The sequence below is a fragment of the Sander lucioperca genome, chromosome 9, assembly GCF_008315115.2.
Source record: "Sander lucioperca isolate FBNREF2018 chromosome 9, SLUC_FBN_1.2, whole genome shotgun sequence".
NCBI classification, from domain to species: domain Eukaryota; kingdom Metazoa; phylum Chordata; class Actinopteri; order Perciformes; family Percidae; genus Sander; species Sander lucioperca.
Window position 1 is genome coordinate 4,782,884 of NC_050181.1, and position 25,998 is coordinate 4,808,881.

Sequence of the window (25,998 nt, forward strand, 5' to 3'; positions counted from 1 at the left end):
GAGCGGTTCGGATGTTTTTTCATGAACCGTACCACCCCTAATAACTGTTGATGAAAGACTTTGTTTGCTTGTTAGTCTGTATTCCTTCCAGTCTAAAGATGGAGACGCTGTGTCAACCTTTACAACCTGGCCCTGCCGAGGCTTACTCTGGCACTGCAAAGCTGTGGCTTTGGCACAGCTCAGGCACACGTGTCGCGCCTGTGATTGGATCGACATCTCATCAAGCCTAATAGGATGTGGCAGGTGTAGATGGAGTCATGTCTTTAACGTCATGATGAAAACTGACAAAACATTTCCCTCCATTGTTTATTTTTCAGTTGGAGGTCTGCTAGTTGCTCATATGGAACCCAGTAGATTGGGGATACCTTAAGGTTGTGACACCTTGTTAGAGATGTTTTGTTTTGTAGTCATGTGGGTAGTTTCAGGGACAAAGTTGTTGCAGCAGTTTTTGGGTTGTTACCATTTGTTACAGATTTGGTAGATTTGGCGCACCATTTAACCATTTTTTACCACTTGCGAAACTGATAAAAATCCCTCCAAAATACCACATTAAGACACCTAGACCTTGAGGAATATGATAGAAAGCTACACCCACCAGAGGGGAAAACAACTCTCTGCTCTCCATTGACTTGTATTGCGTGAATGTGCCCCCTCGTCAATTCCGTCTCTTAGCAAACGAGAAAAATGGCTTTAAGCTGCTGTGTGGTGGGATGCACTACTAACAATGTGTACAACCCATAACTTAAGTTTTTATAATTTGGTATCAAAAACCTTTGACTTTTGGAGATTTCTCTGCAAGAACTGAAAGTGACCATGGTAGTTTTTCCCCTCGCCATAATGTAGCCTAACTTTGGAGCATTATTTGGTCACCTTCCCGACAAGCTAGTTTTATATGATACCAATATCTTGATATTGATGTTTCCTTGAAAGTTGAAGAGCAACAGTTCCCCAGTGTTTGGTCCAGTCATGTGAGCTTTTCACTGTGGTGGAAAAAATACAACGAAACCCACGCCTAGGTCCTAACCTTTGCTCTAATCCTTCCCGCATTCCCTCTCCCCTCCTTTTTAACCGATAATCAGCAGTGAAGGCTTCGTTGTTCTTGCCCGCTGCTTGGGTATCTGATCATTAACCTACATTCAGAGCTGTGGTAGTAGGTTTTCTAAGGCTCTCAGACAAATTTAACGGGCGTGTTTCTGTGAGCTGAGCCTTATTTTGCTGCCAGTAAAGTTAACCCTATTTACGCCTCTGGTGTACAAACATTAGGCCATTTTATGAGGCTTTTGATAGGGATGCACCGATACCAGTTTTTTTTAAGATCAAGTACAATTACTTACATTTGGGTACTTGCTGATACTGAGTACCGATATGAGTACTTAATAATCCCTCTGGGGTCCGAGGGTGTTTTCAGAGACACAGATGATTTTGGCCTTCTCTGATATTGTTGTCAATTAGAACAAAGCAGTATTTTCATAGTACCATGCCTTTTTTCTATTCAAAGCTCAGTGCCTGGGCCTGGACATTTCCCCGGGCTAGTGTCAATAAAATAAATCATATAATTCATAATATCAAAATACTGAGTGAAGTTTAGAAAGAATGAAGAACGCAATGTCCGATGACGTCATTCATGTGCATATTAAGTACCCATGTGGATTTACAGTTTGTTTACGCCAGCAGCTAAGTTCACAAGATTTTGTCCAATTTTAAAGACTTGGTAAACTATAACAGTTAAAACAGTTAGACTACACACAGAGAGCTTTCGTTTCAGCCAGTTTGTGAAAAAAAAATCGATATTTACAGAGTTGCACTGTGGTTGTTAAAACAGCGCTGTATAGAAACCGCGTGCAGACAGAGCAGATTGAAATATCGCTTTCTTCATGTTTATGCCCGTTAAGATGATGAGAGACATTGGACTTACAGCGCTACTCCAAATATCAGTGATGAAGTTTTCGGGCTGCTGATGTGCAGGCTGCTGATGTGCTTTTTCACAAAGCAGCTTTGGAAACAGGGGTTCTCTGATGTGGTGACGGCTGGAGTCTCTGTACACTGAGAAGACGTCGAAACTAGGGCTGCAGCTATCGATTATTTTAGTAATCAAGTATTCTACCGATTATTACTCATACTTTTGTTTTATTGAAGAGCAATAATTTACAATAGTTTGGTTAAATTTTCGGAAAAAGCAATGTTTTTATTGCCTACATTGCTTACAATATCATCTCTCAAAAAACTAAACATTAAGTGCATTTAAGTGCCATATTACATTGTTTTTGAAGAACACATTTTCTGAAATGCAATAACGACCTCAAACTAAGGCATACATTAAACATACATAAACATTCCCTTAAATTGTGCAACTTAACTTTCAGAACTACAAGTTTCAACCTGAGACTGATCTGTATATAGGCTTATCAGTATATATGTTATCCTCAACCTATTTTCATTTATATATTTGATTACAATGTCACACAGCTCTGTTACACTTATGCTAGTAGATTGTTGATCAGCTGTTTCTCCGTGAAGAGAGAGAGTGAGAGAAAATGGTGCGCAACAATCAGCGTTTTTTCTGAAGGGATAGTCAACAAGTCGGCTCTTTAGATCAAATTGTGGTCACCACTACGTACATTATTTTCTTGTCTTTGTTTTTGGTAGTTGTTGTGTTTGGTGTAGTTTTATCGTCCTTACGATTGTGATTTACTTTTGCTGGGTCCGCTTCGTGGAATGGATGATTAAGTTAATGTTTTCTGTTGAGATGCTGAAGCATTGACGTCATGCTATAATTGTGGTAAGCTAGTTCGATTTTGCAGTAGACACACTGTACAGGGTTTTATTTTTAGTTACGTTTGAACGGATTCCAAACTTTGGACACTTTCTGTCGTTTTCTTCAGCCTGTCTCTTCTCTTAGCCTGTCTCTTCTTAGCCCCTCACTATTTACGCTCTCTTTCTTCATTTTGTAAACTGCGCCGTCAGTTTCATGGCATGTGTCGCCAGCAGCGTCAGACCGGTGTGCGACAGTAATAATCATCCGTGCGGAAACACTGAGTGATACGTTTGTAACATTGTTTAAACGACGCTTCGAGGCAAATCATTTTGCATCGAGGATTTTTAGTAATCTAATTATTCAAGTTACTTGAGGAATCGTTTCAGCCCTAGTCGAAACCCAGTATTAACAACTGACAATGGCATTGCTCCTCTTCCGTCGCCTTTAACTGCTTGACCGAGAAGTTATTGTCACATTGCTATGAGGTGGTATCGGGTGAATTTTGTTTTTTTGGGGCTTTTTCCGCCTTTAATGTACGAGACGGGAGAGAGAGAGGGGGAAGACATGCAGGAAATCGTCACAGGTTGGAGTAGAACCCTGGACCTCTGCGTCAAGGCATAAACCTCTAAATATATATGCGCCTGCTCTACCCACTGAGGCAACCCGGCCACAGTATCGGGTGAAATTTTATGACTACGAGCACGGCATCGGACCGATACCGATGCTGGCATCAGTATCGGTGCATCCCTAGCTTTTGATTTGTGTGTGTGCCATGCCCTAAGCCTGTCCCTTGAAAATGTAGGGCTATAACTGTTTTTATGGAAGCTTTTTAGTAACGGCTAATGCTGTGAAACAGTTCAGCACTCAATCTGGCATAAGAATACACATTTAGGACACATAAAGTATATTATGTCTGGGTCTTACAACAGTCTAATACTTGGATTAATTAAATAAAATTTGGTGTCCTGGAAGTATTTTTGCCAAACTAACATGATTTTGCCTTGTACTTGAAGAGTATGCTTCATGTACTATAGATTGGGTAGAACATTACCATTTGGTCCACTTGTGTGACAGGTTCCCATAAAATTGACCATTTTGACAGTTTAACCAGGTGGTTTAATTTTGACCAGCAAAGGCCAACTGTAAGGTTGGCTGGTGCCTTGATCAAATTGATCAGTTTCTGTGACATTTTTGCAGCAGTTGTCTTGGTCCTGTTCATACGTTTACTTACCATTGGCAACGGTAGCCCATGCTTTTCCCATGTGGGGGAGGTTGAACCAGAGCCTCTCCACCTCTTCCCAGGAACATGGCTGGCGCATTTATGCAACCAAACAACCACTAGAACGAAGGCCAGACACTCTGGTTGGAGGAGGCGTGTTTCGTCTGTCTGGGGTTAGGGTAGTGAGAGGTGAACAGACGCCTTGAGGCATCCAGTGTCACTTGCTGTTTGTTTGTCCATGTCGAAATAAATTCAGATGACCCAGTGATGGGAGGAAGAGAGCTGCACTTATTCTGTGGATGTGAATACTGGCTTACATATTACTCCGGGGTTATTGCTGGAACTAAATATTATTTTCATCAGTAGTTAATCTAGTATTGTATCCAATAAATGTTTTGTTCCATTAAATACTAAATGCGTAAATAAAAACCACACGTTTTTAAACTGATAACTTAATCTGACTAACATTCACAAACCTAATGTTCAATTTATAAAGACATTAACAATTAACTTAACCAGCATATTGGTGTTTTTATATTAAAAAACAAATGGAATTAATAATTTGTCATAAAAAAGGCAGTTGATACATTTTCCATCATTTTAAACAATTTGGATTACTGACATGTTAGAATATGATTATTTTCTTATTTTTTGTTTTCAACAGGAAAATAATTGGACGGGACATTTCTAGGGCATATAACAGATTTGACGTACACACTGCGAGATATTTATATTTAGCAGGCACATAAATTGGTCAATAATATGAGTGTGTGTGTGTGTGTGTGTGTGTGTGTTCATGTTCATGTTGATGAAGGCTGGCTCTTTGCTGGGTATTGTTGCCTCTACCCCTCTCCCCTAGTCTCAGTAGTAGGGCCTATGCGCCTGGCTTTGTCTTGCTACTCATTAGGGAGGGAGGAGGAGGAGGCGGAGGAGACGAAGGCTGGGAGTGGATGTGCAGCTGAGCGAGACCTCCCCCATCATTTAGCCTGACGGCATACAGGACCACACCACGTGACCAGCTGTTTACTGTCGCAGCAAGCGTAGTGCGCCTCCTTGTGCGTTACACGATTTGCCTGCCTCCTATTGTAGGAAACATCAGACTCTAGCTTTAATGTAGAATTCAAATATTCTTGCTCATAATACACTTGTTTTTATTGGTATATAACATTTTAAAAACAGTGATGCACCCAGAGCTTGTTTTCCAGTAGGTTCCTTTGTGTTTGTAGTTGTAAGCCACATGGGAGACCAGGGGAAAATCGCATGTATTTTCAATATTGTGTGTGTGAGCTCACAGCAGGCAGTACACTGGAGGCTGTAGTGGAGTAATGTTGCTGCTGCGGCTGCTGGTGGTGGTGGCAGCGTACTCTGCGCTCCTTGTGTCAGGCTCCATGCTATTCTTAGCACTCTTCCCTCCCTGTCCCATCCTGCAGTCTGTGGATCAGGTTACTGTACTGTGTGTGCTCTTCATCTATCCCAGCTACACCACTCTTCACCAACCCCAACTCCTCAGACCCCCAAACCGTTACACTCACGCAAGGACATGCACTAAAGCAGTCGCTCTGCTGTCAGGGCCAACATGCTCTAGCACTACAGGGAAATGGTTGTTATTGTTAGTCAGGAACCAGTGGAGTTAAAGTGCAGGAACACCAGGTTATAAATAAATCCAGAGACATCTGGGACTTCACTGTTCAGTCAGTGCAGGTGGATATTTATTTATACTTAGAAAAATTCAGACCCATATTTTTGAAGTGGTTGTCATGTCCAGGCTTAAATAGGATAATTGTGAAACTGTTATATTTTTTAATCACATTATCTGAAAAGTAAATTGAACTCCAGCCATGAGGGCCACCATGCTTTGGTCATCCACTAAAACTGTTATGAAACATTATATTAAAACATAAGTGTGGTTACATGGCAAACAGTGCCTAGCACATGGTTTTAGTGATCTGGACAGAAGGATAGTATATTTTAGAGCTACGATTAGGCTAGTCTATTAAATAGGCCTGCAAACTGATTATTTTCATTATCTATTTTAATCTGATTATCATTTTCTCACTTATGCTGTTAATTGTTTCAGATCTAATAATTGATAAGTCAATTGATGGAATGTTAATTAGGAACTATTTTCGATAATGTATTAATTGTTTTTTTCTATTCTCTGCTTGCAGCATCTCCAATGTAGGGATTTGCTTTTCCGTGTTTTTATTTCATCATAAACTGAATATCTTTCGGCTTTGGGATGTTGCTCGGAAGACATTTTAAGATGTCACTTTGGGCTCTGGAAAAGCATAGCGTACATTTTCCACTATTTTCTGACATTTTATAGACAAAATGTTAATTCTTTTAGTTGAGAAAATTATTAGCAGATGGTCAATAATGAAAATGATCATTAGTTGCAGCCCTATTATAGTTTGTTTTGTCTCTTTAGAGTCCTCTCCTTGGCTGCTGAATTTGAGGCCACATCATTGATGTTGAGTGTCTGGTGTCACATCTCAACCTTTTACGGTCGTGATTTTGCAGTTTGATAGTCTGTTACATTGGAATTAAGTGGGTTAGGTAAATGTTGCTATCACTGTTTTTAACTGTTCAGGATCCAATGTCAAACTAATCTCAGCCTTAGTCTTTGTGAACTGCAGTAGTCATCTAGGCAGAGTTTGATCTAGACTTGAAACAGCCCAAGGTTAATGGCAGAGCTTGCAGGGGCTAATGCAGCCCTCATGAAAACGGCAGTGAATGAGAATGCCAAACTGGCGAGTGTCCAAATACCTCTGTAATTATAGTCACACTCCTCACCTCGTCTCTGGGCCAGATTGGAGTCCTGTCAGCGTTTGTTTTCTGGTCTGGTCCCGGGCTGTCCATAACGCTTTAATACCCCCCTTACACTAGCCTCTTTACACCAACGTTTTCACTGTGGGATGCTCAATTCTCCTATTCAGCTGCCTGAATGACGGTGCTGCTACATACCGGCTATCTGCTGACTAATGGACCTCTCACTGGCCTCAGCTGAGAAGCGGGGCTGTGTGTTGGAAAAACGATACCTGTCAACACTGTGCTATTACTTAGGATCAGAAATGGTTGTAAAGGTATTTGAAGAAAAAAAATGTTCCTTTTGAGAAGACTAGTCTACTTATTTCTGGCAATTTAGTGCTGAAAACCAGTATGACTGTCTGGAAAGGCAAATGGCATGTGTAACTCTTAAGATTTATGTAATATTTCTGCATTAAAATGTCTAACAACAACTATACCCATGTTTTTTATATAAACTTAGCACAAACAGTATGGAAATTTGTGTGTTGTTAGATTATTTCTCTGTGGTAACAATGCTTTTTGGCAATAAATCTTATACTGTTGGAAAGCCTGTTTAGTTCCCTTTCAAATGGTGCCCCATTTGAAAGGAACATGCATTTGTGGGATGAGCAGCAGCGCAAGGGTTGCGCCCATGAAAAATTTGCCAAATCTTCTCTGCTAATGCCAAACAGCTTATTCTGCCATTGACTCGTTTGGTGGATTGGATTATTTATGTTTGAAGACACAAGACCTATTGGCAATTTAACAATTTATTCATTTCACAAACAGGAGCCTCAGTAGCGTGTGGAAGAACCATACACAGCCACAACAGCCTGGCACCTCCTCCTCATGCTGGTCACCAGCCTGGTCACGCACTGCTGTGGGATGGCAACCCATTCTTCAAACAGCATTTGTCGCAAGTCAGCCAATGTGGTTGTGTTGGTCACTCAGGCATGAACAGCACGCCCAAGCTGATCCCACAAGTGTTCAATGGGGTTGAGGTCAGGACTGCTGGCAGGCCATTCCATCATCTCCACTCCCACATTCAGGAGGTAGTCTCTGATAAACCCCGCCCTGTGGGGGCAAGTGTTGTCATCTTGGAGGATAGAGTTCGCTCCCAGACTGTGGAGATATAGGATTGCCACAGGTTGCAGAATCTCACCTTTATATCTCTCTGCATTGAGAATGCCTCCAATGATGACAAGCCTCGTTTTTCTAGTGAGGGAGATGCTGCCCCACACCATCACACTGCCTCCACCAAAAGGTGTTACTCTATCGGTGCAGCAATCAGCATAGCGTTCTCCGCGTCTTCTCCACACTTTGACCCTATGATCCAACTGTCGTGGGCAGAATCATCCAGTCCACCAAACACCCAACGAGTCAATGGCAGAATAAGCTGCTTGGCATTGGCAGAGAAGATTTGACAAATTTTTCATGGGCGCAACCCAAACCCACGCAAAAATGCATGTTCCTTATAAATGGGGCACCATTTGAAAGGGAACTAAACATGCTTTCCAATGGTATAAGATTTATTGCCAAAAAGCATTGTTACCACAGAGAAATAATCTAACAACACACAAATTTCCTTACTTTTTGTGCTAAGTTTTTATATATATATATATATATATATATATATATATATATATATATATATATATATATATATATATATATATATATATATATATATATATATATATTAATATATATATATTAATATAAATATATATATATATATATATATATATATATATATATTATATATATATTAATTTATATATATATATATATATATATATATATATATATATATATATATATATATATATATATATATATATATATATATATATATATTAATATATATTAATATATATATATATTAATATATATTAATATATATATATATTAATATATATTAATATATATTAATGTTGCAACAACTAGTAACGTTAGAAAAACACACACCACACCGGATCTAGCTAGACCGGAAACAAAACAGGCAAGCCGCACACCGTGCGCACACACTTGTTTGGGCTTGCGAGCCGGCCAAAGAGTAGTAGGCTAACATTACGCTTTGAGTGGATGGCGAGCGCGAGACGCCGAAATGGATGCCAATAAGATTCTGAACGGAAAGTTTACTTTTAAAAAGTTGTCGAGGGGGACAGTAGCTTCACGCATACACAGCCTGTATGACACGGAGAAAGCAGCCACAATGGAACTGCTGCAAAGTGATGCAAACGCTGTCTCATTAACTGGTGATCACTGGACGTCAGTGAGTAATCAAAATTATTTAGAAGTTAGTGCACACTATATTGACTATGTATATCAGCATACGGTTTTAGGACTGTGTTGTTTGTATCGTTTTTTTGACTGTTTTTGTCATTTGGGTCATTGTCCACCCCCTTTTCTGTCCAGGAGAATTGTTACATTCCTTATTAGAAAAACGTAAAGGTTACAAATGTCCTGCTGTGGCATCCGGTTTTTGGACCATTTTGTTTGTACTGTATAAGCAAAGTGTTAGTGTTACATCTCAGTTTGGTTAGGTACTTGTAGGAATTGTGCAATAATGACAGATTCACACATTTTTCTTTTGTTTACAGTAAATAAATAATTACAAATCTTAAAGTCAAGTTCATAATTAATAATTAATTCATTGTTAATATGTACGTACAAACAGTTCTGAAATGCAAAATAAAATTTTATTCATGTGATAAAACATGCGATTAATCGTGATTAACTATAGAAATTTGGCGATTAATCGCGATTAAAAAAATTAATCGTTTGACAGCCCTACTATTTACTTTTGAGCCTTTCTGCCTTAGTTATAGTTTAAAAGCAGCCAATTACATTTGAGTTTTTTTTTTTTTTTTCAATTTCCAAGGATTTGCTTTCATTTTAGGTTGGTTAGCATAGCAAACCCCTTACTTATCTTATATGTACTCTTCATAAGGTAGTGCAACGTGTAGCTTAGCCTCACAGGATTATTGCTTTGTCATCAGTCGTTGATGTAGCCGCAAAGACCCAAATGACAGGGTAGCTGCCTATGTAGATATAAACAGTAGATGTAGCCTACTCTTCAAGGTAAAATTGATTGGGAGATTGATTTGTTTTAAAAGAATATAGCAAAAATGCTACATTTGATGTTCCAGCTGCTTAATTTGCTGAATTTGCTGCTTTCCCTTGTCTTAAATTATATTAATTTTATATTAACAATTGAATATCTTTGCATTTCGGCTTTCTAGTCAGACAAAACAAAATGTATGACGACGCCACCTTGCATTTGTGATGGCATTATTCACTATTTTCTGACATTTTATCGACCAAACAATTAATCGAAGGAAAATGCTTAGTTGTTGCAGGCTTGCTAACGATGCTCTCATTATTATTGGTTTAGCAGGCTTGTCATTTTGACATTGTGGCTGCCCTTGTCCTATGAGTTTTGATCCCTTACATGTATACTGGCCCAAAGAAAAACAAAAGCTGTGGCTTACCAGGCTGAGCTATGTCAATATTCATTTTCAAATCGTGATTTCGACTTTACAAAAACTCGTGATGTACAATGTCGTAAGTAAAAAATAAATAAATACATCTTAATTAAAAACCCTGACAGTTTTAAGAGTTACTTTACATTTAATATAACTAGGGCAGCAACAAACAACACATTATTTTCATTATTGGTTGATCTTCCAATTATTTGCTCAATTAATCTATTAATTTTGTGGTTTATAAAATTTTAAAAACAGTATTGAAGAAATGACAATTACAATTTCCAAGAGTCCGACCCACAGGTCAAAACCCAAACATATGCAATTTTCTTTTTTCTTTTTGTGGCATTTTTAGGCCTTTATTGACAGGACAGCTGAAGAAATGAAAGGGGAGAGAGAGGGGGAATGACATGCAGCAAAGGGCCGCAGGTCGGAGTCGAACTTGTGCCTGCGATGTGCAATGTTCTGTCATGAAAGACTACAAAAACAGCAAATATTCACATTTGAGAAGCTGGAACCAGTGATTAAAAAAAGACAAGCAAAGGATTCATCGATTTACTTTAATTGTTTAATAAAAACAGCACTCATCCCTGATAGAGGAAACTCACTTTTGATCAGAAGAAATCCCCAGAATTGGAAAATGTTTTGCTCTTTAGAAAAGTGGGTCACCCCCAGTAGAAGTCCTGTTTGCTGTGTGAATAACTGCAATACTAAAAATAAACATGTTAGTTCTTTTATAGATTATAGTAAAGTAATTTTGATGCATAATGAGTAATGGGGCTGTCCCATTCATTTTGGAGGCAGCTTCACAACTTATCAGTGGCTCTCAGGTTTCCTAATATAAAGTTTACTGTTTGCGGTTTTATTGGACTCTAATGCTATTTCTGTGAAATCAGATGGGCTGCTGTTTGTGAGAGAGCGTGTTAAAAAACGAAGCAGGGAAAGTTCATTGAAAGTACAAGAGAGAGGATCTTGTGACTGAAAACGGCCATCTTCATGTGACAAGATAACTGGCACATGCCATGTCGGCTTCATGCGCCAGTTCAACTGAGTGTTATACCTTCTCCAGTCACTGCAGGCACCCACAGTGCCCCCCGTTGACTCTGCTGTGTGTGTACTACACTGACATAAACCACATCAGAGAGAAGCTTGGTTACACTGATGAGTAGACCATAGTGACAACATACAGGGGGGACGTTTTCTTCTCAGAAGAGTCCCTAAAGCTGTGATTCATGCTGCCTTGTGTAGTTGTTTCCTGCCTGTTTTTTAGGGTATGTCTCAAGAAGTGGAATGGAAATTTCAATAAAAAAATCCCTGATTACTGATCCTCACTCAACGTACATCCTGAAACTGGAAGTTGTGTTACACTTTGTAGCAGTGGCGTTTCATTGCTGTTTCACTCCTCTTTGGGGTTAAGTGATTTGTCTTTATTTAGCTGTGTTTCCTCTGTGCTGCAGACATTTGCTGAAAGCCTAGCCTGTAAACAGTCACTGAGAAGAATTTAATTGTACCTGTATTTAAACATGCCTCTTTTTATTGCCAGTGTCACTGCCTGTTTACACCAAGTCTAAAGAAACACTAGGGCCAGTCATCCACCCAGCCTTAAGTGGCAACGTTGAAGTCCTTCTCATTGCTGCTGTTTTCTGTCTCCAGGTGCATGATGAACTTACGGCGTTTTAGCTGTCACAGCTAGTCAGGTGCCACACCATGGCCAAACCTGGGAGCGACAGAGATGGAGCCATGGTGGATAAGCAGGCGGGGAAGAAGGTATGTGAGCACAGACACAGAATAGACTGAATACAGCACTTGAGTAAGATGATCATATTACATAATCTTTATCAATAGTCATGGAATTGTAGATGTTCAAACTTCCACTTTTTCAGAGCACTTTAGTGACTTTTTGTTTATGTTGGCATTAAAACGGGAGGTTCAAAGTTCATTCTTGATCTTGGAAACATCAGTTTACAAAACAGTCTCAACCTCAAGATCCATTTAGAAGCTGTTCTGGATCCGAAGTCATCTTATCTGTGACTTATGTTTGAGTACTTTAATTGGGATTTAGTAGTTTGGCTTAGTCACTGTTAGCATGGAGAGCTACGAGATGCTGAAATGGTGAAGCAGATTGACTTTTTATCAAGATGCCTCTGAGGGAAGTTCTGACTAAACAGAGGGTGCGTTTTATGTTTTGGCACTTTTCTCCATCTGGTCCTCTCTTGTTTCGTCATGGTGATAAGTTTTCCTTCACAGACATTTTTACAAATGTCTTTGCAACGCAAAGTGCGACTTGTAAACACACTCATTAGCCACTCACTAGATATGAGTTTAAGATGCACATATTGGTGCTGGCAGGGTCCACAATTACCTAGCTAAACTATTCTCTGTACCTAATTTTATTATAAAGTTTACTGCGCTCTGACAGCCATACATTTACATTGATGCTAATGTGATTTGATCAGATGTGATTCAGTAATCTAACAATATCCTATCTCCCATATTGTTATACCAACACTACGTATGTATCCCTTTCTTCATAAATGAGAGCGACAATTTATGTCAGCTTTTATTTTTAAGGCAGAAGTGCTTCTCATCTTAACCCTCTTCTACTTTTAACACTGCCTGGGACTTCAGCTTTGCACAGCTGGCACATAGCTTCACTGAGATCAAAGAAGCATCACACTGCAGACATTTTCCCTCCTGCCAAAGATGTATTTTACTGCACCAAAGTGCAGCTCACTAACATTCTGGTACTGGAAAAGCTTTGTCTGCAATTCAGAGTGCAAGAACCCAGTAACCATAATTGTAAGACATTGTGTTAATACAGATATTACTGCTTTCTTTTTACAGAAGAATCCAGATAGCCTCTTCATGCACATGCAAAACATTTTAATTGATGCTGTAAAAAGTTATATTTATAAAAGCAAGTAGCAGCTGCATGTGGGAGGGATCAAATTTAACATTTTCTGTCGTGTGTAGTGGGAGTTGTTGTGTTTTTAGCTTAAGTATGGCTCAGACTGGCCACCATAAGAAATGTAACTAACCTCAGTGTAGCAATACTCATTAAGCATGCTTCTGTGTATAATCAAGTTTGTGTTCAGTGTATGTAGTTAATTGTGAGTCCTCTATTTCATTAAATTAGACCTAGAGTTGAGTATTGATTCAATCATTTGTTAGACCTGCAAAAGTCATCCTCAACATGTCGCTAGCTTTATTTTCTTTTTTGTATTCAAACATCTAATGTATGTGTGAAATGTTTGTTTCAACATGAAATATTAAAATGTGAGTGTAAAGGGCAGCTTGTCTGTCTTAGTGTTTTTTCAGACTTAAGGAAAGCCATTCATTTAATAAGTCTATTAGTAGTTAACACTACTCTGGGAGTTCGACTTGCACTCGTGAAAATGCTCACACTTCAACAAGCTTAGTACCTTCTTTCTCTCGTATTTTTATTTCTGTGTAAACAAACAAAAAATACTCTTGACCTTTATTCTTCACTTGGCAGAGACCTTTATTGGTAATAAAATTTTACTGCGTCATGCAGGCAAACCTGCTGCCTGCAGGACCCAAACAATATGTTGCAGAGACACAACACTGTGTTATTCAATCATCTGCACTAATTATGTTGTGTTTGTTATGTTAGTGTCATGTTTTAGTAAGCTGAAATACTACCTGCACGGTTAACTCCACCCTTTTGTTTTCGAGCTAACAAATCTTTTTAAATGGGGCCGCCTCACTGTATTGTTTACACACACACGCACACACTCACACACTCACATAGACAGACTCACAACTATTGCCACACCTTTGCCATGTTTCAAATGCCTGATTTGTATTTTCTATTTCCTCCTCACCTCTGACAGAGCAAAGACAAGTTGTCCCCTTTCACCAAAACTCCGAAGCTGGACCGGAGTGAGTTGCTGGGGAAGGAAGGGAAAGCCAAGTCTTCCATGAAGCGCAAGCTCTCCTTCACTACCAGTCCACTCCAGACCGAGGAGCGAGACTCAGACACAGGTAAGAGCTGTTGCTGCTCCTCCCTGTTCCTTCTTTCAACAGCCATGCTGCTGGCTGGCTGCCATGTCGTCACACTGCCCCCCAGTGGCCTGTTGTTGAACGTTTTCTTTAGGGACCGTCTCTAGGTCAAAGGGTTTCGACTTGTTTCGCATCAGGATCAATATCTGACCGTGTTTATGAAGTTGTGACCTGTTGTGTTGAATAACGAGATATAAACCAAGTTGTATTGTAAGACTGGGAAGACACAAATATGGAGAAATATCGTTTATTAAAAAATGTAGTTATGTTTGACTTTTGGCTGTTAACTTTCTTATGAAAATAAAAATTAGGGAACCTGACCCTTCTTTAACATATAAAAGTAGATTGTCTTTAGTTCCTGATATGCGGTCTTGTTTTTTTAAGTTGAAGTATAAGACTGGTGACATTGTCAACAAATCTTGTCTGTGTAGCAAAAAACCTCTTTATTCCGCTCTGTAATAAACCTCCAATCTTGTCAAAAAAACCATCAATAAGCCACACTGGGTAGTTTGTTTACTCAGTCCCACATATACCCTCCGGTTGCTGTAAATTCCTAGGGCACCAAATGTGTATTAATCTACCGCTGAAAATAGTTCCCAAAAAATGATCTATTTACTACTGTTTAAGTGACATTTGCAAAAGACTACAGTGTCAGCTGTTTTTCGTAAATTACTGAGACTTTTTAGAAAATAAAACGTTATATTTGTATCGTATTATACCCATTCTCTTATTTTATTATACCCGTTCTGCTCAGCTTCACATTGGAGTAATTGTGAACATAAAGTCTTAATCTTACTTCTCTTACTTGTGTAAATAAACTATTCTGGTTCTGTCATTTAGTTAGAAGTTTAACTGTATGTTTACATCAGATTTGAGCACTAAAAATAGGTAAGTGTATCATACAGCCATAATTACAGTAAATTAAGTACAGTAATGTGTTTTACAGACGGCTTAAGGTCCTGTAGATTTTCTTTCATCTCCTCTGTAGGGCATTTCATTGTGTGGTCCTGCGTCATTCTAAGAGACGAGAACCCTATATTTTGAATTCACTGAGTTTAATTTATGTTGCGCAGGTTATAAAGCTTAACTAGCATGGAGGGCGGCTTTGCCTTCCAGCAGCTTTTCCATCTCAGGTCCTGTGTTGAGCAACTCTGGGGAAAAAGGGAAGTAATGACTCCACTGACGGATCAGATCTCCTCTCCTGTCTCCTGTGTTGCCATGACTCATAATCTGTGTGTGGAGTGTGAGTCTGCCTTTGTTCCTGTCTGTATTTGAGTATATGTGAGAGGAGGCTGCCAGAGAGAGTGAGAAAGAGTGAGCGTTAATGCAGTGCTTTCCCACCCTTCCACATTCCCCCCTTGCTCTCCCCTCCCTCCTCTCTCTCCCCTCCCCATCCTCTCTGCTTTGCACTGTAGATGACTCAGACCCAGGCCAGTCGAGTGAGACCTGGGGAGAGAGATTAGTGCCTCCCTGCAGGATATACGCAGGTAATCGCTGCAGCCCGATCCTCAGCCCAAGTGGCCTCTACAAGTCACGTCACCCACTTTGTGCCACTATGCTGCTGTAAACATGCATACACACATGCACGTGTGTGTGTTTTCGCCCCCAACTGCCACCGTTACAGCTCACGCATGTCTGTGTTTTGTAACAACCGACGGAGGCAGGGCACTTGGCTGGCTTAAGAGAATGCTGTCTTTTTGTCCCTATTTTCAAACCTCATGCTTGTCATCTGTTTCTCCGCGTTCTCAACAGATACAAAGGAAAGAGGAAAATGGTGTCACTGTGATGATAAAATTGCGGCTTGAGGTTTTTTTTTTTTTTTTTTGGGGGGGACTGTTCTCTAAAATCTTTCTTGGTTGTGTTGCAGATAAAGATGTACCAGACAAAAAGAAGGTGAAAAAGGAGGCTGGGGGCAAAAAGTCCCAGGCTCCCAACCTTTTGTTTGGGTATCCTTTGTCAGAACGCAAACAGATGGCTCTTCTAATGCAGATGACTGCCAACAGTCCAGGTTTGTGCCTGCCCTCTCATCTTAACCACATCCTCAAGATGGCTCAAAGTATATTTACTGTGAGTCATGCCTATTAGCGATTTTCAAACATGCTCTCTAATATTTAAGGTTGTTTGAGAATAGGGCAATGTCTCATTTTTAATGTAGCTCAATTGGAAAGAAAGCTGTTCTGTATATTTCCCAATGATATTGTGCTGTTGCTATCAAATATGTAGCCAGAGAAGTTGACTGAGATCATTTTTGTAAATAATAAGTTCTGAGTAGTAAGACGAGGACAATCAGTACGTACATGCTGAAACTACAAACACAGACACAAGTAAACACAGGTTTTCAGGTTTTTAGTAAAACCAGTGTCATAGTGGTTGCTCAATTAAATGCTTTGTTTATTAAAGGAACAGTTTGACATTTTAAGAGACGCTTATTCGGTTATGCCATAAGTTAGATGAGAAAATTGACAAAGGTAGGCTAGCTGTTTCCCCTTGTTTCCAGTCTTTATGCTCAGCTAACCAGCTGTTGGCTATAGCTTAAAATTTACCGTACAGATATATGCGATTGCTATCGATCTTCTCCTCCAACAAGCAAGCAAATTATTTCCCAGAATGTTCCTACTGAAACACACACACACACACACACACACACACACACACACACACACACACACACACACACACACACACACACACACTTACACTTACTTATAAGCACAGTCTTTCAAGTTCTCAGGAAAACCAGTTTCACTGTGGCCACTCAGCGACACAATCCAGTGCCTTGCACATTAATTCAGGTAGTTATCTCAACCTTTTGCTTCAAGCATCAATTAAGTGCTTTTCTCTCTCTGCCTGTGTCCAGACTCTACTCCCAGTCACCCCTCACAAACGACCCCTGTGCAGAAGAAAGTCCCTAGCAGTGCCTCGTCTCGACAGAAGGACAAGGTCAACAAGAGGAACGAGCGAGGGGAGACTCCCCTTCACATGGCAGCCATCCGGGGAGACGCCAAGCAAGTTAAAGAGCTCATTAGCCTGGGAGCTGACGTCAACGTCAAAGACTTTGCAGGTACGATGCCTTGGGAGGTGATCATTTATCAGCTTTCATTGTGTCAGTATGGTAGCTATTAATGACATGAAGTGGACAACAGCTGCTCATTTGAAGTTGATATCTCAACTATAAGTTGAGATCTCAACTATATCTATCAGTGTGCATCTTAAGATAAAAAAGAACTTTATTAATCCCAAAGGAAATTCTTGTGCCAGAGATTGCTCAAAAATTACACCATACATATAGAATATATGGATATGGTGGGTCCTCTGAGAAACTGGTAGGAGGGTGGGCAGGAGCCCATCATTGAACCTGTTTCTACTTTCATTTTTGTGTAGTATTTTTTTTGCTATTTCTTTTTTTTATTTTATTTCATCACTCTACCTGCCTTATCTCCCAACAGAAATACATTTTAGTTAAAAATTAGAAAATTTGGATTGAATTAGTTCATACATTTTTAAACTCCCGCTGTTGCTGTTTTCTGTTCTCACCAGGTTGGACTCCTCTTCATGAAGCCTGTAATCTTGGTTACTACGATGTGGCCAAGGTCTTAATAGCAGCAGGTGCAGAGGTGAACACGCAGGGTCTGGATGATGACACGCCACTCCATGATGCTTCCAGCAGCGGGCATAAAGATGTAAGAGCTTCACTTAAAGTTTGTCCAGCCTCAGTAATGTAGGACTTAAAGGGCCTGTACCCGATATTCAGAACATTACAGTAATATAGCAGTAAACAAATGTTTACTATGTAAAGATATAATGGAGTAATGGCGTTCTGAGCAGAGAATGAAGTCACACTCCCTCCGTGTGTGTTGTAATCTGAGTTTCTCTGTTCTTGTTTTGATCGCTAGCCTGGCTGCACGTGCATGTAGGTGCCTTATGTGTTGGTATCAAATGCAGAGGGCCGTGACAAAGCGCCAGTATTTGAAGTGCTGGGGAATAGTCTGCGAGAGCCGTGTGGAGGCAATCCCTGCACACTTTTTTTTCTTTTTCAGTATTTTGAGTACAGCACCTTTTTTTTTTAAAAGTAAATTACACATTTAAAAATTCTGTCTTTTCACAAGTCTGACATGTCTACATTTGTAACAGACTGGACATAGAAAAAATATATTACAGTGTAGATGTCCAAAAATGAAATGTAGGTTGGCAGCGAGTCCTGAGCGTGTGGTCTAATATGAACAGATTAGGCTGAAAGAGCTGAAAAAACAGTAACGTTACCTAAGTGAAAACAGCGTGTAGTTCCTTTTTTTAGCAACAGTTTGCTTATTTGCAATTGTTTTTCAAAAGCATCATACGTCTTACAATTCCATTCCAGGATATAATGTCCTTTCTCTCACAAAAGGAGTCTTTGGATCAGAATAAAATCTGTTTTACTACTGTGAGGCTGTTCAGCTTTACAGATATCACACAAAGCTAATGAACAATTCCTGTTACATATTGCATCTTGGATCACATTTTCACTGACTATGACCATTACTTCTGTCATTACTAAACATTGTGCCAAAATATGAACAATAATGTTGCCGTCAGTGGGCTTATTTGCTAGCTAACCACCGCAAAGGAAACATCCAGCACATAGACGGTACCTTAAAATAACGTTACGTGAAGCAGATGATTTAACGTCACTGCTTATTTTACATACAGTTTAGCAACAAAACTACTGAGTGAACATTTATAAAAAAAAAGTCATGTTGGTTTTGAGCAGTATGCATTCCCACTAACCTGGAAAATGAGAGAGAACGGAAGACCATTTGCTTGAGTTCAGTAGAGCAGACAGCTCTTCAGAGTCTTGTAATCACGACTTCATGACATTTCATAAAATGCTGAAGGAGCGGCGGCAATAATTTAAACGCTGCATATGGCCAAAACACTGGTACAGTAGTTACGATTTCAAATCCAACTTTCAAGTCTTTACCATTTCGTCATTTTTACTTTCAACAATCTGTGTTGTGTATGTTTGTCTACAACCTTGATGCTTGTTTTGAGGTTTATCAATCTTAATTCCTGTTGTGTTTTATACAGATTGTGAAACTGCTGCTACGCCACGGTGGTAACGCCTTCCAGGCCAACAAGCGCGGGGAGCGCCCGGTGGACGTTGCAGACTCTCAGGAGCTGGAGCAGCTATTAAAGGGAGAGGTGTCACTGTCGGACCAAGATGACAGCTCTTCAGGTATGCGGAGAATGCTGAAGTGTTTGGCTGACCTCTCGTTTAAAGTCACATATTAACTTACTAGCGTTTATATTAATGGACCTTCTTATCCACTGCACCTCAGAGCATGATGTGTACATGCATTTTCACTACAGATGGACCAGATGGGGCTTAACCAACAGTGCATTTAGGGCTTTACTCTGACTACATATAGTTTCATAAATATAGGTACAGTCTTGGCAGTCTTATATGGACTACTAAAAATGTTTACTGTCAGTTTAGTTTTTTTCTTTCTTTGCCACCAAAGGAAAAATGATAATATAATTGAATTTATAGAGGAATAAGTTGCTGTGTTGGACATGTAATCTTCAATCACTGCTTGTGTTTGTATGAAAGTATAAAGTGCTTTATTGACTTTTATTGTATCATTTTAAAATAGGTCTTCTCTTCTCTGCAGAGTCTGAAGACCCTCCATCTGTCAATCCATCCAGTGTGGATGACAACATGGAAGACTCTGATACTGAAAAGGACTCGGACGGCAAACTGGCCACGAAAGCGTCATCGTCTGTGCCAGGGCTGGATGAGTATGAGTTCAAGGACGAAGAAGAGGAGGAGGATTTCAGTAAAGCCCTGAGCGACAGACACATTCTTCGCAGGGAACTACGGCAGCGGGAGAAGGAGGAGAAAGATAGGAATCATGTGGCAGGAAAGCAGAGTGGAAAAGGTGATTCCTCTACAAAGTCCAAAAAGCAGAAGACTTCTCGTGTCCACTGCAGCTCAGATACCTCCAGCGACGAAATGGAGAGCCTTTCAGAGAAAAGGAGTTCCCCCACCTGCTCTCAGAGCTCAGAGAGCCTCAAGGCAGACACACGGTCTAAAAAGGAGAATGCTGAGCAAAAGGACAAGGGCAAAGTCAAAAAGAAGAGCAAAAGCCAGAATAAAAACAAAGAAAACCAAGAGGATGGTAAAGAGAACAGCAAAACGTTGGTCCTCTCTCTCGCAACCGTGTCCGAGAGCACAGAAAAGGGTCGGGAGGAGGACTCCTTCAAGATGTCTTTCAGTCCGAAAGATGACTCATCCGTCCACCTCTTTCATTTGTCGTCCATAAAATCTCCCAAACTTAACCACAGCCTGACAGATAAACAAACACCACTCAAACAGGAAAATACTAAGATGTGCATTTCCATCAGTGACAGCTCATGTCCGGTGGACGGTGTCAAATACAACCACTACACAGAGGCAGACTACTGCACCGAAGGCTCCAGCACCAAGGGGTGTAAGCACAAGGAAAAGAGCAAACACCAACAGAAAGACTCCAGTGGAGATGGGGACGATGGCCATTTGAGTCCTTACAAAGACGGCAGCATAGGAAACAGCATAGACAGCTCTGAAGGTGCCTCACGGAAGACCGACTTAGATGGTAAAGTGGTAAAGAAGCATAAACTTAAACACAAGGAGAAAGACAAACACAGGAGGGAATACGAGGCAGAGCGGAGCCGCCACAGGCAGAAGGAGGCCAAGAAAGACGGCCACAGGAATTTGGAGTTTGACAGAGAATTCTGGAAAGAGAATTTTTTCAAAAGTGATGAGACAGATGAACATCTGCCAGTAAAAAAGGAAGGTGAAGACATTAGCTCACTTCAGAAGACCTCCGATTCCTCTTCTGTCAAAGATGAGAGAAACACGAAGGAGAAACACTCAAGCAGCAAGGAAAAGAGGCTGAGAGAAGAGCGAGAAAAAGACAAAGCTGTGAAAAAAGAGCGAAAGGAGGCTGCTGGTAAAGAGGAGAAGGTAAAGGATTCAAAGTTGAGTGAGCGTGAAGAGAGAATGGAGTGCCATGGCTCAGGGCGGATTCCGGAGGAGTCGCTGCAGAGCAACAGCATGAAAGAAGAGACAGAAGAGAAACCCATAAGTGGGATCACAGCTGATCAAGAACAGCTGGAGCTCTCTGAAAAAGGATCACGTGAGAAAACTGACAAGAGGCTCCCAGGAAAAGAGAAGGATTCAGAGAAAATGGAGAAAAGGCATCCTGACAAGGAAAAAAAGGTTAAAACGGAGCATGTTGACAAAGCTGATTCACAGAATTCAGTGGATCGTTGGAAGGAAAAAGAAAGAACAGGAGCCATTTCTTCTTATTCGCCTGGAGATAAAAACTACAAAGAGAATGAGAAACTGAAAACTTTATCTACAACCAAAAAGAATGAGGACAGCAGGAAAAGTAAAGATAAGTTTGACAAGCGGTCTGATAGGGAGAGGCAGGACAGAGAATATAGTGTTGGGGATCACAGGGAAAAGGAACGCACCAACTCTGATAAGAAAGGAAAACCTTTAGAGAAAACCGCAGATCATAGTAAATCTGATCGTTCAAAAGAAAAGGACTGTGACAGGAAAAAGAGGGATAAAATAAAAGATGGGACTCTTTCCTCAAGCTCCAATCTGAAATTACTTTTAGAAGAAAAGAAGAGCTATCTGTCTGAGAGCAGCAAGTCCTTATCTACAAAATCAAAGGAGGAAGTTGTGAGAACACCAGAGAAGGATCGCGACCGGAGAGACCGCGACAGAGACTCAGATAAACACAAGGACAAGGATAAGGACCGGCACAAAGACCGCTCCCAGCAGGCCAAAATCAACAAGGCCAAATCCAGCGAGACAGATGCCGACAAGGCCAAATCAAAAGCCTCGCCAGCAACACGAGACACCAAGCCCAAAGAGAAGAGGCTTGTGAATGATGACTTGATGCAGACCAGCTTTGAGCGCATGCTCAGCCTGAAGGACCAGGAGATTGAGCAGTGGCACCGCAAACACCTGGAGAAAATTAAACAAAAAGAGCGAGAAAGGCTTAAACACCGGCCTCTGGTAGATCCAGGGAAGTCCAAACCTAAAGACAGAACAAAGTCTGAACTGTGCCTGAGTAAGGAGCTCATGCGCTCAAAAAGCTCTGAAACCTCTGATGTCCAAAACCGAGAGAAATCCCTGAAGGACGGCACCAGCCCCAGAACAATGTCGCTTGATGGAAAGAGTCTGCCCTCTATCAACACAAAAGTCATGTCAGCTGTGGAAAACTGTCTGACCAGATCACCCCGGCCAGAGAGTGAGCGCTGTGGCCTCATGTCCAGGTCCGTGTCCTTGGTTTCCGTCGCTAGCTCAGAGGATTCGTGTCAGGCGACAACATTAACACCCAGACACATTGAATACGACTCTGACATGAACCTGGAAGCCTTAGACTCTCAATCTGCATTCCTCCAGTCTTCCCTCGTCATTCAAGCTACCAGATCGCCCTCTGTTCACGATAAAGATTGCAACAATCTTCCAGATGTGCCGCAAAGTAATCGGACGCTGCTGCCCAGCAGACATGAATCTCCGTACCTCAGGGCTATTCTGGACGAGGATGCCAACTCATCGACTGAAGGTAAAGCTTTTGAAAATCTGCCAACACCCGGTCAGCCTACTGAGGAGCTGGGAACAAGAGAGACCTCAGCAGAAACAGAGCAGAGCCTCAACATTCAACAACAGCAATGTATGAATTCAGTTGCTCATTCAGTCACAGAAATAGAAGGGAGCGCTCCTGGTAGTTTAACACCACAAATGTCAAACAAAGATCCTCAGAGTAAAAGCCTGACACTTCCCGAGGGCAGTGGCTCTCAAGCAGGGTCAACAGAGCAGAAAACTCTTCCCTCCTCGGACCCTCCTGTTGCAAAGGACGTCCAGTGTCTGACAGAGAATTCAAAAGCAGAGTGTAGTAACAAGTATTCAGATCAACCATCGACGCCTACAGCTTGTCTATCTGCTGAGCTGTCAGAGCTTACAAACACAAAGACCCTCCAGCAGAGGGAACCACTTGCTGTTTCTGGTATGGAGAGTGTGCAGGAGACAGAATCGGGTACCGTGCATGTTTCTGACCTTAAAGACGAACCTCTTGAGAATGCTGATAGAGCAGAAGAGAGTATGGAAACCGAGACTTTCAGAACAGACGATAGAGGAAGTCCGTTACCCTCCACCAGTACACATATTCCCAGCTCCACTGCTGGGGATTTCTTGCCAGGTTTTAGCCAAACAAGCACTGAGTCCAAATTGTTTCAAGAGGATATGGATGTTAATGACCAAGACTGCAAGAACTCAATACCTTCCAGTGACACTGCAGTTTCATGTCTCGATGCTCAGATGGAGAAAATGACCCCAGCATCTTCCTATAGTGCAAGCCCTGAACACAAGGCTGAAGAGATGACTGATGTACAACAGAGCTCGGAGAACAACAGTGGTGCTGCTGATTCTGTTACAACAGAGTGTTCATCAGTTGAGGGCAGCCTGGCTACAGAGGGCTTATCTGAATCCACCGCAGAGGCCAGCTCAGAGCCAATAAAGGTGACTCCTGCCGATGAGAAACCAGAGTCATCTTCAGCTGGAGAAGAACAGAGTCAAAGCACCGTCCAATCGGCAGCTCAGTCTGACAGTAGCAGCAGTAGCAGCAGCAGCAGCAGCAGCAGCAACAGCAGCACTTGCAGCGCCTCAAGGAGCTCCTCTCCACAATCTGGAGATCGGGATTCTGATTCTTCTGGGGCTAGGGTCAAGGTTCGCTCTGCAGACGAGGATGTGGATGTCCATGTTCCCCATCCACGCAAGAGAAAGATGCCTAAATTTCTGAGCTCCCAGTTATGCTCCACGACTCAGCAGGAGAAGGAGAGAGGCCAGCAGTCTCTGGCTGCTATTGTAGACTCTGTAAAGCTGGAGGAGATTCAACCCTACCAGACAGAGAGGGCCAACCCTTACTACGAGTTCCTGCACATCCGGAGGAAGATCGAGGAGAAGCGCAAAGTGTTGTGCAGCGTCACCCCCCAGCCACCACAGTATTATGATGAATATGTTACCTTCAACGGATCCTACCTCTTAGATGGGAACCCGCTCAGCAAGCTCTGCATACCAACAGTGAGTTCTTCTTCATATTTTCAGATCTTGGAAAAACTTCATGAACATAAGATTCTTAGTTGCACGGTATAACAACATAAATTGGCCCCTTCTAATGTTAGGAAACCACTCTTATACCTTATAGTTTTGGCCCTGTACTCCAGCGTGTTGGAGTCAAAATGAGAGGACGGTTATTTTATTTACGTTTTTTTTTTTTTTTTTTTTGGTTTATTTGATAGCGACAGATGCAGTATTAATAGACAAACTGAAAACAGACGATGCAAGTATCATAGTGTTTATAGCGGATGCTACTTTGCAACACCCGTGCCTAGAAGGGCTTTTATGAAACTAATGGCGTTTTTCCATTACATAGTACCTGCTCGACTTGCCTTTTTTGTTTTTCCATTATGAAAAAAAGTACCTGGTACTAGGTAACAGGTACGTTTTTTAGTATCGTCTCCGTCGAGGTTCCAAGTGAGCTGAAGTGATACCAAAAGGTGACGTGAAAACCTGCAGACTACTGATTGGTCAGAGAGAATCGTCACTAATCACTGCGTCATCATTGCTAGCGACAGACAGGGATGTCAAGGAACAAACGCGCCATTTTTAAATAGTTTAGCAGCGGCGTTTTATTTTATTTATTTTTTTTTTTTTTTGCTGCCTCCAGCTTCTTTTGAAACAAAATTTGTCTTCCGGCTGTGGCAACAGCCACATGCCGAGAATCAAAAACAACACACCTTCGACGTTCTGTGTGTGTGTGTGTGTCGCGTTAGGTCACGGCAGTTTCCTGCGGCGTCGCTATGACGACCAGCCACGCTCGCCTCACGCATGAGGCGGTACTAAATCTGCAATGGAAAATGGAGGACGGGGCACCGCGGTCGAGCAGAGCTGGTACTAGCAGTGGGTAAGCGCCATAAGAGATTAGATCAAATAAAGCAATACACATTAAAAACATTACATTAAAAGTAGACATTTGTTGGTTTGTTGCTGAATTAACCAGGATTTGGTAGCTCTCTTTAAAGTATTGAAACACGTTTTTTCAGTGGTCAGGTAGCAAGTTTCAGGACTGTTCCTTTCACACAAAAAAAGCTGTCTGAGCAAAATATGTTTTGCAGAATGGGACCCTACAATTGCCACTTGAAGCTGCTCTGGTGGATCTGCTAAAGCTCTGTAATCTCTTGATGTATTTGCAAAAAGATTGATGAGCAAGTTCCTTTAAACATTTGAACCCAAGTTTTATATTATAAGGTTTTTTTTTAGTTTTTTTTTTACTTTAATTTCATGTGTTTAGGCTTAAGGTTTTGTGTCAAAGGTAAATCTTGTGATTTGAATCTGAGATCCAGTCGTCCAGCTCTGATTCTCAGCCTGCACAGGCTTCTTTTAACCTGTTTGGTGCAATGGTTTGGTCCAGGTTGTTTAGGCTGTCAATCTTACTCTGGTCCGAACCAAACAACAAGACCGACCTTTTACTGTGATTTTGTTCACTTAATTTGTGATTTAACCATAAATTTTAAAGCTAAACTATTATTAAATCCATCTGTTGATCGTGAACTATCATGAAAGTGATCAGTATATGAATGAATTATTTTTTTATTTATATATTATTGTGTCATGCATACAATAAAATATGCCC

At 41.0% G+C, this 25,998-nt stretch overlaps 1 protein-coding gene across 4 annotated transcripts in view; it reads left to right on the top strand.

Annotated features, from left to right (window-relative positions):
• The window catches only part of ankrd12 (ankyrin repeat domain 12), a 50,289-nt gene that overhangs the window by 17,507 nt on the left and 6,784 nt on the right, over window positions 1–25,998 (top strand). Inside the window, exons 2-9 of one of the 4 annotated variants that reach the window (XM_031293739.2) lie at window positions 11,903–12,016; window positions 14,104–14,254; window positions 15,688–15,759; window positions 16,140–16,280; window positions 17,130–17,333; window positions 17,810–17,952; window positions 19,337–19,484; window positions 19,903–24,386. In XM_031293739.2, the coding sequence (XP_031149599.1) occupies window positions 11,957–12,016; window positions 14,104–14,254; window positions 15,688–15,759; window positions 16,140–16,280; window positions 17,130–17,333; window positions 17,810–17,952; window positions 19,337–19,484; window positions 19,903–24,386 (5,403 nt within the window). In that variant the 5' untranslated portion in view covers window positions 11,903–11,956. The remainder of the gene's footprint in view (window positions 1–11,902; window positions 12,017–14,103; window positions 14,255–15,687; window positions 15,760–16,139; window positions 16,281–17,129; window positions 17,334–17,809; window positions 17,953–19,336; window positions 19,485–19,902; window positions 24,387–25,998) is intronic. The other 3 variants (XM_031293740.2, XM_031293741.2, XM_031293742.2) reach the window with 3 other exon arrangements.